The sequence below is a fragment of the Borostomias antarcticus genome (assembly GCF_949987555.1).
Source record: "Borostomias antarcticus genome assembly, chromosome: 7".
NCBI lineage: Eukaryota > Metazoa > Chordata > Actinopteri > Stomiiformes > Stomiidae > Borostomias > Borostomias antarcticus.
The window spans coordinates 19434364-19450109 of NC_140240.1; the positions used below are offsets into that span (position 1 = coordinate 19434364).

Sequence of the window (15746 nt, forward strand, 5' to 3'; positions counted from 1 at the left end):
CTCCGCCGGAAGTGGCAATTGAAATCTCTCCGGACAGGCTCTTCCTCCAGACGTTCCCAGTTCACCCTCACTACACGCTTGGGTTTTCCGGGTCTGTCCAGAAGTTTCCCCCGCCATCGAAACCAGCTCACCACCAGATGGTGATCAGTGGACAGCTCTGCCCCTCTCTTTACCCGAGTGTCCAAAACGCATGGCCTCAGATCAGATGATACGATAACGAAATCGATCATCGACCTTCGGCCTAAGGTGTTCTGATGCCAGGTGTACTTGTGGGCATCCTTGTGTTCGAACATGGTGTTTGTTATGGACAAACCGTGACTAGCACAGAAGTCCAACAACAAAACACCACTCGGGTTCAGATCGTGGTGGCCATGCCTCCCAATCACGCCCCTCCAAGTTTCTCCATCATTGCCTACGTGTGCATTGAAGTCCCCCAGTAGGACACTCGAGTCCCCTGCAGGAGCCCCCAAAAGGACTCCACTCAGGGTCTGCAGGAAGGCTGAGTACTCTGAACTGCTGTTCGGTGCATAAGCACAAACCACAGTCAGAGTCCCCCCCCCCCACAGTCCTAAGGCGCAGGGAGGCGACCCTCTCGTCCACTGGGGTGAACTCCAGCACAGAGGCGCTCAGCTGGGGGCTAGCTAGTATAGCCACACCTGCCTTACGCCTCATACCGTGAGCAACTCCGGAGAAGAACAGGGTCCAACCCCTATCCAGGAGTTTGGTTCCGGCGCCGGTGCTGTGCGTGGAGGTTAGCCCCACCAGGTGTAATTGGTATCGCTCCACCTCCCTCACAAGCTCCGGCTCCTTCCCCCCCAGCGAGGTCACGTTCCATGTCCCCAGAGCCAGCCTTTGCCGCCCGGGTCCGGTCCATCGGTGCCCCCCGCCTTCACCGCCACCTAGTTGGCAGCGCACCCGACCCCGACAATTCCTCACACGGGTGGTGGGTCCACGGGACGATGGAGGAGGAGATGGTGCTTCCACGTTGCTTATTCGGGCTGGGCCCGGCCGGGCTCCGTGGTAAGCCCGGCCACCAGGCGCTCGCATGCGGGCCCTCCGTCTGGGCCTGGCTCCAGACGAGGGCCCCGGGCTTCCTCCGGGCCGGGTCTCTCTTCCTTTTAGTTGTTCTTTCATCAGGATTTTACCTGTAACCCCAGGTAGGGGGGCTAGGGGGTACTACCACTTGCCCAAGGTGGACCCCCAGACTAGTGGAGGGAAGGAGGCGTCTTACTTCTCCATTCTAGTTTTGCAACTAGCCACTGCCGCTTATTATTATTTTTATTTTTTTAAATATTCTTAAGTCTATGCTGTTACAGATATGCCTATGCTGCCTTAATGATAATAGAACAAGTTTAATTTACTATTAATTCAATTCAAGACCTTAATGATGTCTGTGCCATTGACATTGAATATTTGGAATATTTTGATACATAATCTGTTGGTTCTAATTTGAATTTAAGGGTTTTCCTCTAAAACAAAGAAAGGTTTTTTCCCACTCAGTCATGAATATATGAAATGTGTCTTAGATTAGTAATCATGTTATCTTTTTACCTTGCTTATGCCAAATTGAAGTGAGGAGTTTTGGTATGTGGTTTGCATATGGGAAGAAAATAATCTTAAAGTGTGTTAAATAACCTTGAGTTTATTAATCTTTATTATGCTCCACCTAGTGGAGAAATAGATTGCTTCCTTTCCATATGTGTAGAATTAGGCTTTTACCAAATCTGTTTGATTATTTTTATGATATTTTATAATTTGATTCCACATTGTTGATCCTTTCATTTCTATTATAGTTGTGGATATTTAATCCACAAAGCAGGGAATTGTGAATGAAATTCAAGTCTCACCAAAGTGTTCTGTTTTCCTACTTGACTGTTGTTCTAACTTTGTAGTTCGTTCTCATAGATCAGTCTGTTAAAACTACACATTCTTCCTGTGTGACATCACTTCCCTGTTCTCTTCATCCTGAAACTATGTCACTTCCTTTTTCACTGTATAACCTATCGACCTCGTCCACATCTGACTCACTCTGCCTGGATTCACTACCTGTGCTAGAGTCCGACTCTGCAGAATCGTAACAGAATAAAACTATTGCCTTTGTTTAAAACCAGCTTGAACGACCACTCAGCGTGTTCTTTGAAATCTAAACTAAACCAACTCAAGGTTTTTTCCTTAACACCTACCAGTGAGGTTGTTAAGGATGCTCCATGCCTTGCGGCTGGAGTGTGAGAAGTCAATGGAGTTTACAGGGCTTAAAGTTCTCCGGCACGGTGCCGGAATTCCGGCGCAGGAATATTCTGGTGCAGGATTTTTTTTTTCCGTCGTTTTAAAGCAAAGCGAAGGGATAGTTCCAACTACCAATGGTATAATCGCATTACTCAAGGTAACGGAGTTCTAGCCAATCAGAGGCAGAGTAGGGCGGGCCTTAAACATGTTTTCGTAGTCTCTCATTCAGTCAGGTGCGCAACACTCGAGGAAGCTCCGAGTTGACATTAGCAAATATTCTCTATATAAAATCTCTGACGTTGGCTAGCAGCTAGCTCAGGAGGATGGATGCCAGGGCCCTGTACTATGAAACAGGATTACGGGGTTAGTGCGATAACTTCAGGTTCAAGGCTGGTTTATCCGTACCACGAAGGTGGTTCACTTTTCACCGTGCTATATCGACACGGTAATTTATGCTGTCGAGCTAACCTGCACCGGGGCAGGTTAAGTTCCAGATTAAGGATCAAAACGTATGAAGCACTGCCCGCTGACCGATCAATTCACTTGGAAAAAGGCATATGGACGTTAAGATTCTATATCGAACTTCAGTGTGCGAATTAAAAAATAATCTGCAGGGCGCGAACAGTGAGAGCTTCTTAAGAACACTTTTTACAACCAACAAACCCTTTTTGGCTTTCCCCGGTATCATATGAAAAATTGCAGAATGACAGCTGCTTGAGCCTTTACGACTTGTGCATTTACAGTCGTAGACAATGCGCTGGCTTGCATTTAGCCTACCTGCAGTTTCGTGTAGGCTGTGGGTGATGCGGAGAACCAAGTAAAAACACTCATTTAAAAAAAAGTATTTAATGATGATTTATTAGACTATCCTCCTGTTCCTAGGAACAAAGAGAAGTAGACTACATTTTAATTGAATTGTGATGGCACCAATGCCACTTTTTCCATCTTAATAGCATCTTTTAGTTCCTCTTGTATAGAGATATCACATTGTCTAGGTTACTCCAACCTGAAACTTAAAAACTATGGCCTACATTTGCTTTATTTAAGCGTCCACTGCCAGTCTAGGGGTGGCAGCTGAAATAATATGATATATTGATATAGGCTACAATTGCTTTACACCCCCCCCCCCCCCCCTCCAGTTTCTAAAAAAAAAATTCAGGCACATGATTTTTTCCTGCTTTAAGCCCTGAATTTATGGCCTCCTACCAGCGTACATCTCCTTCGGCTGAGTCTAGACAGAAGGGCTGAGGCAAGTCTGTCTGACTCAGCTCCTGGGGGGGCCTGGAGGAAGGCACAGTAGAGACTCTCGCACTCCGCATCCGCAGTTTGTAGCTATTGCGACGTCCACGTGGGATGGATTTTTTAGCCGCTTTCACCAGTATGCCGTTAAGTTCTCGGTACGCATCGTCCACGTTGTTAGCGTTAGGTGGTGGGAGGCTCCTCGTACGGATCTTTTAGTCTGTCAGGAGTAGGGCTGTCGCAGTTAGGAATTATCCTGAGCGATTCAAATTGATAGATTTCAACCGCGGTCTGCGGTTTTACCGCTGTTTTTTTTAATTTAGTTTTACACTACATTGTATCTATATCCTATGTGTGTAGCCTAGTTGTGGCCTACATTATTCGTTTTTATCAAACGAAATACATTAAATAAATGAGGGTACAGGAATGCGATGGTGCGCGCAGCACACAAACAGGCAAATACCAGCCATACCTATTATTCCTACAATGAAGTAGGCTACACCACCACCATTTAAGATTTAATCTCTGGGCTGAATGGGTAGGCTATGTATGGAAACATACTTTTAGGCGCGATCAGCTACAGCTTTCTAATCCAACTTGAACTTGTCTTTTGGCAATTGTGTAGGCTATAGCCTAAGGTGTTCGTAAACTAAACTGTGTAAAATATGTGGCATATGCATATCACATCCATGAATTAGGCTATCAAGGCTTAAAGTAGGCTAATCTTAAAACGAAAGACGAAAGCGGCAGGCAGATTGAACACCGCCTATCCTATATGGTCCGTTTCATTTACCACTGTCTACGCAGCTGAATGCCAATGTTAATTTTTAAATGCATAATTGCAAATAGCCTACGTGATTTTTACTAATGGAAATACATTTCCATTTGAAATTGATTAACTTATATCGAATATCATTCTCGTTCTGCTCCGTGCAATGCGTTCCTTCAACTTCGCGGACGTAGTCCTAAGCTATAAGAATCTCCGTTTTCTAGTCGGTATTTTTTTTACAACGATTAGGCTAGACGTATTTTCTATCTCAGTCGATGGTTGAATATGTATTTGACAGCCCTTGGAAAGCCCCATGGAACATAGGCCTAATAAAATGAAATAACCTTTGTGACCGCGGTAGATGCGGTCATCTGTAAAGCGCCGCGGTCTGCTTCACAGGACTGTGGTTGTGCAGTTAACCGCAAACAGCGACAGCCCTAGTCAGGAGAACAAATTAAAACTAAAGACATAAACAAACAAGTGTGTCAAGAGCAGGGGAGGAGCCAATGGTTCATTACAGAGGGGGCGGGGACCTCATAGTGGGCCCCTATAGGTTGTATGGAGATGAGAGATAGATCCAAGGTGAAAGTTACGTAGACGGAATGGAAAGAAATGCAGATAACAATTAGGTGTTCTAATTCAGCACCATGGACAGTGTTAATGAAATTCAAGTATCTACAATGTGTTACACCCAAGTTGTTTCTTATTGTTTTCCTACAGACCTCTGTGAACCTTCCTTTTCATCCGTTCCCAGAGAATCCCTCTGTTTAGAAAGAGCATTTGGTCTGTGACGTCACTCCCCTTTACCCTTTGTCTGAGTGCACGTCACCTCCCTCTATACGATGTTATAAAAGAGTCTTCACAGCTGAGTCCCAGTACTCTTGACTAGGATACACTTCCTGTTTAGAGTCCGGTTTGCAAATCGTAACATAGAATAAAACTATTGTCTTTTGTTTGAAACCAGCTTGAATCGACCACATCGCGTGTTCTTTGAAATCTACCTTAAACCAAGTATATAAATACTTTCATAACAGTGCCGTGGATTTATCAATAAATGGTTGCCTGCTAATATTCAAGCAACACAACTGCTGATAGGCTTTTTCAGCACCATGGTCGGCACCATGGATTTTAGAGTAATAATTTGTGACCGCCGCTGGTAATTTGGTCCTCAACTAGGCAAAGGTCATTTTTCAGTTTTTTACAGATTATGAAAGTGCAGATTGTAAGCTTTCAAATGAGGTCTCATACATTGAAATCTGAACATAGTTGAAGATATGCTTATTTGAATGCTAGTACTGCCAAATCAACTTAGCTGAGAAATCCCCCTACAAAGTTCTCCAACATTTTCACACCTCTGACTGCCAGGTAATGGGCGTGAACAATAGCCTGGTAACCGCACCCCCAGCCACTCCCCCACTGGACGATCTGTCAGAGTGGCTGTCAACTTGGGGTATTACCCGAGAGTGGCTGCCAAGTGGGGTGCTCTCTCACTGATGACCCCACACTCTTTGAGTCAGTATTAATCTTGTTCTTAACTGCATTCACAACACAATATAAGATGAAGTTCAAATTTAACGTTCTTTATTGTCACATACATGATATAAAGTACAAGCATAAGTAGTAAAGTGTACAAAAAAAGGCAACAGTCTAAGTGTTAAAGTGTACAGTCAGTTGTATGTTGTATAGACATGGTGCATAGTGTTCATTGTGATCAAGTGTACAACAAAGTAATAACAGTCCCCAGCTCAATACTCAAGGTAATAACAACAGTACTCGGCTCAGTATTCAATAGTCTGACAATGCAGTCTGTGCAAGTGTGGGCAAGTCTGTGCAAGAGAACAAGCAACGCTTCAGTATACAAACAGGAAAAGGCTGTGGCCTTTCTCCTGCATTGCTGTCCGTCCTGATGATCTGCAGTGAATCTACAAGCGGACAGTCTTGTTCTGAGCTGCTGTGGAGTTTGGCGGGGGACATGTGACGTCTCGTCCCTCATCAGAACAGAACTCTCTGATCGTGTCAAAGAGATACGTCTGTCTGGCCATGTCCAGTCCGGGTGGGGCTTGCACAAGAAGACCTTCTCTGGGGGGCTGGACATCAGGCTTGCGCAGCAGCTGAAACTCGACTGCCGGATCATCACGGTGTTCTCTGGCCACAACCATGCCAGGTCTCTCAGCATCAAAACTGCAATAGAATAGAAGGAAGAAAGTACATTCAACTATTGCCCACAGTACTGGCAGTCCATATAGATAAAATAGTACCAGAATGTGTTGATTAAATAGACTAGCTAATGCATGATAGGATGAACGTATTCTCACCTGTTGTGCAAAATCAAAGCTGTAGTGCATAGTGATCTTCTTGCTGGCTGGTATGGAGGGGCCAAGGGAGAGCTGCAAATCCTCACCTTTTTGCTCATCCTGTAACCAAAACAAAAAACAAAGGTGTCAGACTACCATACCTCTCATGCTCTCTCATTCTGTTTCTCTCAGCTACCTAGCTAGATATTAGCTGCCTCGCTGGCTAGTTTAGGAACAAAGGGATAGCTCACTAGCTAGCCATGTCCCTGTGCTAGGTAGCTGGCTAGATATTAGCTGCCTTGCTGGCTAGTTTAGGAACAAAGGGATAGCTCACTAGCTAGCCATGTCCCTGTGCTAGACAGCTGGCTAGATATTAGCTGCCTTGCTTGCTAGTTTAGGAACGAAGGGACAGCTCAGCTAACTAGTTAGCTAACGTTAGCTAGCTAGCCTTTGTTAGTTAGTGCTAGTGCCTTTGTTATGCTAGCTAGACTTAGTCACTTGTTTAGAAAGGAGCTTCTGCTAAACAACTAACGTTAATGTAATATAAACAGCACAGATAGTATAAAGATCAGCTTACCCCAAAGCAAAGCAGAATGCTTGGCGGTGGTGTGAATCTGGTACGTCGTTCGACGTTTCGCTTGGGCAACTTGCTTTGTTGATACAGTCATCAAGAATAAAACTCCGTGTACGAACGAGTCCTGCTCTGCTGGAGTTTTAGCTGCTCTTAAAACTCTTTCCATGTCCTGGATGCCATCCCCGTCTTCTCTTTAGCAAAAGCTGTAGCATCCATGGTTAAACTTGGGACTGAATGTAAACAAAGCCGGCGTGTTGGGGAAGGGTGGGGGGGGCGGAGAACCCGGAAGCAATAGCCAATGAAACCAAATCATGCAAATCGATCTGCCCGCCCCCAAACCCGACTCGAAATCAGCTAAAAACAAGCTTAGTTTGCAGACTAATTATATGTATTTCGTGAACCTAAAACTGTTGTCTGTTATAGTAAGTGGGTTCTTCACAACTTCAACTTTGGTAATACAAAAAAAAAACCCCCCCGAAAAAAAACGTTTTTTTATTCATTTTGCCCCCTAGCGCATTTCGGGGTTTGCCGAGTTGCGGACCAAATCACCAGCCGCTGTCACATTTGCACAAACCTCAGTCAGATAAAAGATGAAAAATACAGCAGACTAAACTAGTGGTCAACCAAGGATAGCAGGCAAATACAGTTTAATATCCAATGATGTTGTTGGGTGTCCAGCCACACAGCCGTATAGTCTACACAATCAAGCCACACCTACGCACAACAAACTACTAAGTGTTCAAGCAATGTCTCCACAATAATAACAATAATCAAGAAGACACAGCGGTCTACAACACAAGCAGCAACATTTTTGAAAAAGGTAGCCAGATTGCCAGCATCCAATGTACTGTATTACAAGATTCAGGGGAGTAATTGTAGGAGAGGGGGGGTGCTTGTTCCCTCAGCCTAGCCACTGGAGTTTCCATACTATCATCTTGAACGTCACCATCATCATCCTCATCACCACCACTAACATTTTCCCTTGCTTGGCTAATACTAGCAGCTGTATCATTATCATCAGGATCATCACAACATTTTCCTCATCTGTGTCTTCTTAATTTATCTCATCAAAATCTAAATTGTTTTCCACTGCTACCTGTACATTGCTAGCTGCCGCGTTCTCCTCGTCCTCGCTAACATCCCTTGCTTCGGTTGCTTGGTTAATGCTAGCAGCAGTCTTGGAGGGTTGAGTAGTGGAAAATAAATTTGTCAGAGGAACACATGAGGCCACCAGATTTTTCCTCTGCCTTTCCTCTTTATGCGTCAGTGCGCCTGGCTTGTATTTTTTGCATTTCAACATTTTATTCACAGAATAGGGCTACTACTAACGCTTCTACAGCAACAGCTCAAGTCTAACCGATCATCGCAGCACTGCACTGCACTGGTCACTGCTCACGAGCGTCTCAGATAGGCGGGGCCCCTATTAAGGGGGTATGCTACTAAGGGGTGTCAACGACAGAACAAACATTTTTATTTATTTGACTTTTTTGCCACAATCAAGATACACTAAACACACTTTATAAAAAATATTCAACTATACAACAACAAAAATGCATGTTCAGTCTTGGGCCCAAGGTGGGCCCAGGGCAGGCGGCCCTTTGGCCCCCCCACTCCCTCCACTACTGGTCAAGAGTTATGAAGGCGGGGAACCAGTGCGTTGCTCTGTAAGATCAGTCTGCCTGGCGCTGCGTCATAACCACGCGAACATGGAGTCCCTGCCTCTACAGGAGTTGTGTTAGGATGAGGTCTCACCAGGTTGTTCTTGGTCTTGGCCACGTTGGGGTCGTCCGGGCCCAGACGGCTCTCGTAGATCTCCAGGGCGCGGCAGTAGTAGTACTCCACCTCCTCGTACTTGCCTTGGTTCTGGCACAGCAGAGCCAGGTTGTTCAGCTGCTTGGCCACGTCCGGGTGCTCCTTCCCCAGTACCTTCGTACCACAGCAAGCAGGAAGAGATTGAACCAGCACAGTGGCAACGCTACGAAACGAACTGCACTATTGATGTGTAATACACCCTGACACACAGCTATACAAAAATACACCAGAGACAGATTTTTTTTATAGTTAATACATTTATTTATTTAGATTTTCTTTACATTTTTCCTAGAAGGACAGACCTACCATCAAACCTATGGATGACCTACGTCCTGTCTGATCTCCAGAGCTCTCTATGGATGACCTACGTCCTGTCTGATCTCCAGAGCTCTCTATGGATGACCTACGTCCTGTTTGATCTCCAGAGCTCTCTATGGATGACCTACGTCCTGTCTGATCTCCAGAGCTCTCTATGGATGACCTACCTTCTCTCTGATCTCCAGAGCTCTCTTGCAGAGTGGTTCCGCCTCCTTGTACTTCCCCCTCTTCCCATACAGTACGGCCAGATTGTTCAGTGTTGCTGCAACCTGAGGAATAGGGCAGACTAAATGAGCCAGGTTTGAACCACTTGAAGAACAGGGCTAAATGAACCAGGTTTGAATCACCTCAGGAACAGGACTAAATGAGCCAGGTTTGAATCACCTGAGGAACAGGACGAACAGGAAGTTATAGCTGCTGCGCAGCACTGGATCGGGACCGGTCGTTTTGAGGAGGAAGAGGAAGGAGACAAATGACAAATACACGAGGGTCTCTGCCCAGACCCTATTATTATATAAAACTTCTTAAATTAAAAAATATTTTTAAAATCATGTGCCTAAAATCCAAACAGTACAATGCCTGAGTAGCCATTAGCATGTTTATTCTGCATCATCCGGGACTTGAACTCACAACCATAGACACCAAGGAAAGGTCATGTTCTTGTTGAGCTTCTAATAAAACTTCTGAAGTTCTAGAAAAATAACTCAAACAAACGTAAATCACACGAGGCATATGGCAGCCTTATGTATGTATGTATGTATGCATGTATGCATGCATGCATGCATGTATGCATGTATGCATGTATGTATGTATGTATGTATGTATGCATGTATGTATGTATGTATGCATGCATGTATGTATGTATGTATGTATGTATGTATGTATGTATGTATGTCATCTTCATGAGTGACAAACTGTCTGGGGAGTAACAGCGGCTGTGCTCAATCAGTGGCCAATCAATTAATTTGGCCGGTTGTAGTCCAATGCGAGGGATGGGTGGGGTTGCCAACAGCAACGTCTCTGATTGGTGGAGCTCGCGCTGTTACACTATATGATTGTGGGGAGTGTATTTTTTTTTCCATATGAGAGCTTAGTTAGTTCGAGTTTATAGTATAGCAATAGTTTGAGGGGGACGGGATGAGGTCAGAATTCAAAATACTGTCAAATTGTATTTGAGATCCTGTATCATTCTGAAAAATGTCACACTACATCTACAATGTCAGTGTAATGTTGTTTTTTCATGAACATGTGGAGATCTTTCAGTGATTATGAGCATGGCTGGCTTCAGATAGCTCCAACTAAACTTCTGTTTCTGGACAAAGGTAAGGGATAAACCCAGATAACACAAGGCTACCGGACCTACAGCGGGTCCCCGATGGACGAGTTGGCGGACCTCCGGCGGAATATAACACAAGGCTAGCGGACCTACAGCGGGTCCCCGATGGATGCTCCACCACCATTCCACCGGTAGTTAATTGTCTATAATCTAGGCCCATTGGCTGTGGGGTCCGTGGCGTGGTGGCGAGACTCCGCCCCCTCCATCAGAGCGGTTCGGGTTTAGTGCAGTTACTTGCGGGCAATCTCCATACACCCACTGGTGAAAACCGTGTGTCTCTAGCCCGCCCAGGGGCTGAGTTGTGGAGTTCATGGCATGGAGTGGCGTGGTGGCGAGACTCCGCTCGCTTGGATCAGAGCTGATTGAGTGCAGTACAGTGACCTCTGGGCAATCTCCTTTCACCCACTGGCAAAGACCGTGGGTCTCTAGCCCACTCAGGGGCTGAGTTGTGGGATCCTTGGCATGGATAGTGGCGTGATGGCGAGACTCCGCCCCCTCGCATCATATTGGGTCGGGGTCAGTAGAGCCCTCTCCGGGTTACCCACCTGCCCCCAGCGGTGAAGAGCGTGTTTCTCTAGCCCCCTCAGGGGCTGATTTGTGGGGTCCGTGGCGTGGACAGTGGCGTGGTGGCGAGACTCCGCCCCCTCACGTCATATTGGGTCGGAGGCAGTGGAGCCCTCTCCGGGCTACCCACCTGCCCCCACCGGTGAAGACCGTGCTTCCCTAGCCCTCTCAGGGGCTGACTTGTGGGGTCCGCAAGATTTTTTTCCCTAGGACAGCAACGGTATGATTTGCATTTACCATGCCCCGAACTAATTTAATTGGTCGCTCCAACCGTGCACCGCATTCTAGTGTATTTGGGTTTAATAAAAGTCGACACTTGATCGTATTTTGGTGGTGATGATGACGGTGATATGGTAGTCTGATGAAGAGCTTCATGCTTAAAACGTCACTAACGGTGCAATAAATAATAGGAGTGGGGGAAAATAGATTCTCATCAGAATCGCGTTTATAAGCCGAGGTGAAAAAAAGTTACCACTTTTCTCCAGCAGAGGTCGAAATGTCTTTGGTGAAGGTGTAAGGTGAAAGAGAAGAATGGCGGACAATGTGAGAAGAAAATGCGCGGAGTTAAGACCTCCACCATCCAACTTCGAAGGTGTGGACACATTTAGGATTTTTTGCTTTATATGGAAAGGCAGAGCTGGACATGTCGAAAGCGATTTGTAAAGTCTGTACCGCACAAGTCGCATACTGCGGAAACACGACAAACCTTACTGCCCACCTAGCAAGACACCACCCTGAGCTAAGTGCGGAGTTAGCTAAACGACCTGCAAGCCAGCAGACACTCAAAGCAGCGTTGAACAAATTACCCAGCGGTTCTGAAAAAGCACGGCGCATAACAAAGTCAATTGCTGACTTTATTTGCAAAGACCTGCGGCCGTATAGTGGCGTGGAGAATACGGGATTCAGGAACATGTTTTTCACGCTGGAGCCGAGGTACGTGATACCTTCCAGGAAGTATTTCTCTCAAACGGCAGTGGCTGAAATCTACAACGAGATAAAAGTCAAAGAAGAACTCAGCAGAGCTGAATGTGTTGCTCTCACCTGCGACGCATGGACTTCACGAGCAACCGAGTCGTATGTCACGGTAACAGCCCATCACATGCCAAAGACAAGTCTCCTACCGGCTCAAACGTAGCAGAGCTGCTTGGTAATGTAGGGACCGAGTGGGGCATCTAATTATCTTAAGTCACAGATAATGCGGCTAATATGGTTGTTGCCGCAGAGTTAGCCGGCTTTCTCAATGTCAAGTGCTACGCGCACACCCTCGACCTCGCCTCTCAGCGTGCCCTAAAGCTGCCGGCTATAGCAAGATTAGTCGGACGAGTACGGCGTGTGACTGGATTTTTCCATAGAAGTTCCACAGCACTTCATGTTTTGCAGCAAAAGCAGAAGTTGCTGGAGCTCCCCGCGCACAAACTGATAACTGACGTTCACCAAGACCTAAGTAAGAGGTACGCATCTGATGTGGAGAGGGCCACACTTAATCTAACATCAGCGCTAGATCCAAGGTTTAAAGTGCTGCCATTCCTGCCTGAGGAGGAGAGGCAAGAAGTATTCGCAAGAATGGTCGCTGAAGCTGCAGCCACTGTGGAGCATTTTCAGGTAAATAAATATAATACAAATAAATAAATATAGCATTAGAGATATGTTCTAGCAGTCTTTGGTTTACAATGTAATTGTGTGTACGTGTGTGTGTGATTATTTAAAACATTTTATGATTATGAATAATAATGCATGTAGTAGGGCTGTACGATATATCGTTTACGCATCGCCATTGCGATGTGCGCTTGCTCAATAGTCACACCGTTGGGCCTGCAATTTTTCTCCTGCTATGTATTCAAACTCAAACACGTCATGATAATTCTAAATTCAATAGCCTACTAATTTTCCGCAGTATTGATACTTTCCGCACTATCGATACCAGCTGCCTTTTTCTATCTCTCTACTCTGACCTTTGGAAATTGTGTTTTGACTATTATAATGGTTAAAAGAATAACAGAGATAACAGCTTAGAATAGCAGAACATATTCAAATCGAATAGAATATCCTAACAAAATGAAATACAGAATGGCCTACTTTTAAGAATGCTGCATTTTAGAGAGATTGGGCTGGACTTTGGTCAGCAGCATCCTACTCAAAATACACTCCTGCGGCTATGTATCAATCTCTAAGCTACAAATGATACAGAATGCTGCAGCACGAGTCCTCACTAAGACTAGACGAAGGGCACACATCACACCAGCCTTAAAATCACTACACTGGTTACCAGTCAACTCTAGAATAGACTTTAAAATACTACTACTAGTCTATAAATCTCTCCACAATCACTCACCAGAATATATTTCTAACATGCTTGTTAAGTACATGCCCAACAGACCACTCAGATCCTCAGGTACTGAACTCTTAACAGTTCCAAAAGCCAGGACCAAGAAACACGGAGAGGCAGCTTTTAGTTTCTATGCCCCCAACCTCTGGAACACCCTACCGGAGTGCCTAAGAAGGGCCGAAACTACGGAGGTCTTCAAGCGAGACCTCAAGACGTACCTTTTCGACCTAGCCTACAATCACTAGCTAGGAACTTGAGACACAGAAAGGCAGCCTCAAACCTACCTGTGAATCCTCTATTTTAGAGAGGATTTTGGTCCAGTAGATGCCCCACTGTCGCCCGCAGACAATAGATACCCCCGTGTCAGTTGTGGATGTTGTAGTACTTAGTTAACACACACGTACACACAGACACACACCAGTCCACACCCAGTTTAGGCCTGGACCTGGGCCCAGTTCCCTTTCCCCTCACCCTACCCCGGGTCCGTATCCTTTTCCCACCCCCAACCCTACCCCCGACCCCTGCCTCTAACTGGACCCAGGCACACCTACACTCACGCTCACACACATACAGACATACACCAGTCCTGGGCTCAGATCCCCTCCCCCTCACCCTAACCCGGGTCCGTATCCTTTTCCCACCCCCCACCCTACCCCAACCCCTGCCTCTATCTGGGCCCAGGCACGCACACACACACAGACACACATCAGGGTTTGCCACACCTCTCCCATGATGCTCTTATCCTTTCTTGCTCTAAAAATGTAGTTTGATGTAATGTACTGCTCTATATATGGCTCTGTGTGCTACTAACCCTGCTCTGCCTCCCCTCTCCCTAGTGCCTCTCTCTCTCCCTCCTATCTTCTAACCAGGTCCAGTGGATGCCCCACTGTCACCAGCAGACCACCCTGAGACCGATAGATACCCTGGTGTCTGCTGCAGATGTCGTAACAAATTAGTTAACACACACACACGCACACACAGACATACAACAGTCCACTTCCGGCTTTAGGCCTGGGCCCAGTACCCCTTCCCCTCACCCTAACCCGGGTCCGTATCCTCTTCCTACCCCAACCCTACCCCAGACCCCTGCCTCTACCTGGACCCAGGCACACTCACACACACACTGACATACACCAGTCCTGGGCTCAGATCCCCTTCCCCTCACCCTAACCCGGGTCCGTATCCTTTTCCTACCCCCCACCCTACCCCAACCCCTGCCTCTATTGGGGCCCAGGCACGCACACACACACACACACATTAGTGCTTGCCACACCTCTCCCATGATGCTCTTAGCCTTACTTGCTCTGAAAATGTAGTTTGACGTAATGTATTGCTCTATATATGGCTCCGTGTGCTACTAACCCTGTTCTGCCTCCCCTCTCCCTAGTGCGTCTCTCTCTCCCTCCTATCTTCTAACCAGGTCCAGTGGATGCCCCACTGTCACCAGCAGACCACCCTGAGTCCGATAGATACCCCTGTGTCTGCTGCAGATGTCGTAGCAAATTAGTTAACACACACACACGCACACACAGACATACAACAGTCCACTTCCGGCCTTAGGCCTGGGTCCAGTACCCCCTTCCCCTCACCCTACCCCGGGTCCGTATCCTCTTCCTACCCCCACCCTACCCCTGACCCCTGCCTCTACCTGGACCCAGGCACACTCACACACACACTGACAGACACCAGTCCTGGGCTCAGATCCCCTTCCCCTCACCCTAACCCGGGTCCGTATCCTTTTCCTACCCCCCACCCTACCCCAACCCCTGCCTCTATCTGGGCCCAGGCACATTTATGCACACACAGACATACACCGATGTTTGCCATGTCTCTCCTATGATGTTATTAGCCTCTCTTACTCTGAAAATGTAATTTAATGTTATTTATTGCTCTATAAATGTTCTTAGCCGGTAGACAAACATACTCCAGGAGCTTGCTCGATCGCCTCGTTGAGAGGGGTCAGGGAAGAATTTTTACAGCTCACTTATCTGGCCCCCGGGTGATTACTGTTTTTTTGCTTCCCTCTGGAATATGTAGGGGTGGGATGTCTGCCCACCTCCCTTGTTCTCTGTAAAGCGCATTGTGTTGCCTCTGGGTATGAAATGCGCTATATAAATAAAGCTTTGATTGATTGATTGATTGATGTATGGAAGCAATCAGTCATCAGTCTTATAAATCATATAATTAGGAAACTCATAGTCTATTTTATCAATGTTGTATAGCATATAGCCTATTTTTTTCTTGTCTTTTTTTGTAGTTTGCAAAGAACGTTCACAAGGAAAGTGAAA

At 46.3% G+C, this 15746-nt stretch overlaps 1 protein-coding gene across 2 annotated transcripts in view; it reads right to left on the reverse strand.

Annotated features, from left to right (window-relative positions):
* klc4 (kinesin light chain 4) overlaps window positions 1-15746 on the reverse strand; it is a 152319-nt gene that overhangs the window by 37202 nt on the left and 99371 nt on the right. For both annotated transcript variants that reach the window (XM_084440852.1, XM_084440853.1), the window contains 2 exons: window positions 9400-9501; window positions 8855-9028 (listed from right to left, as the gene is read on the reverse strand). In XM_084440852.1, coding sequence (XP_084296978.1) covers window positions 8855-9028; window positions 9400-9501 — 276 coding nt within the window. The remainder of the gene's footprint in view (window positions 1-8854; window positions 9029-9399; window positions 9502-15746) is intronic.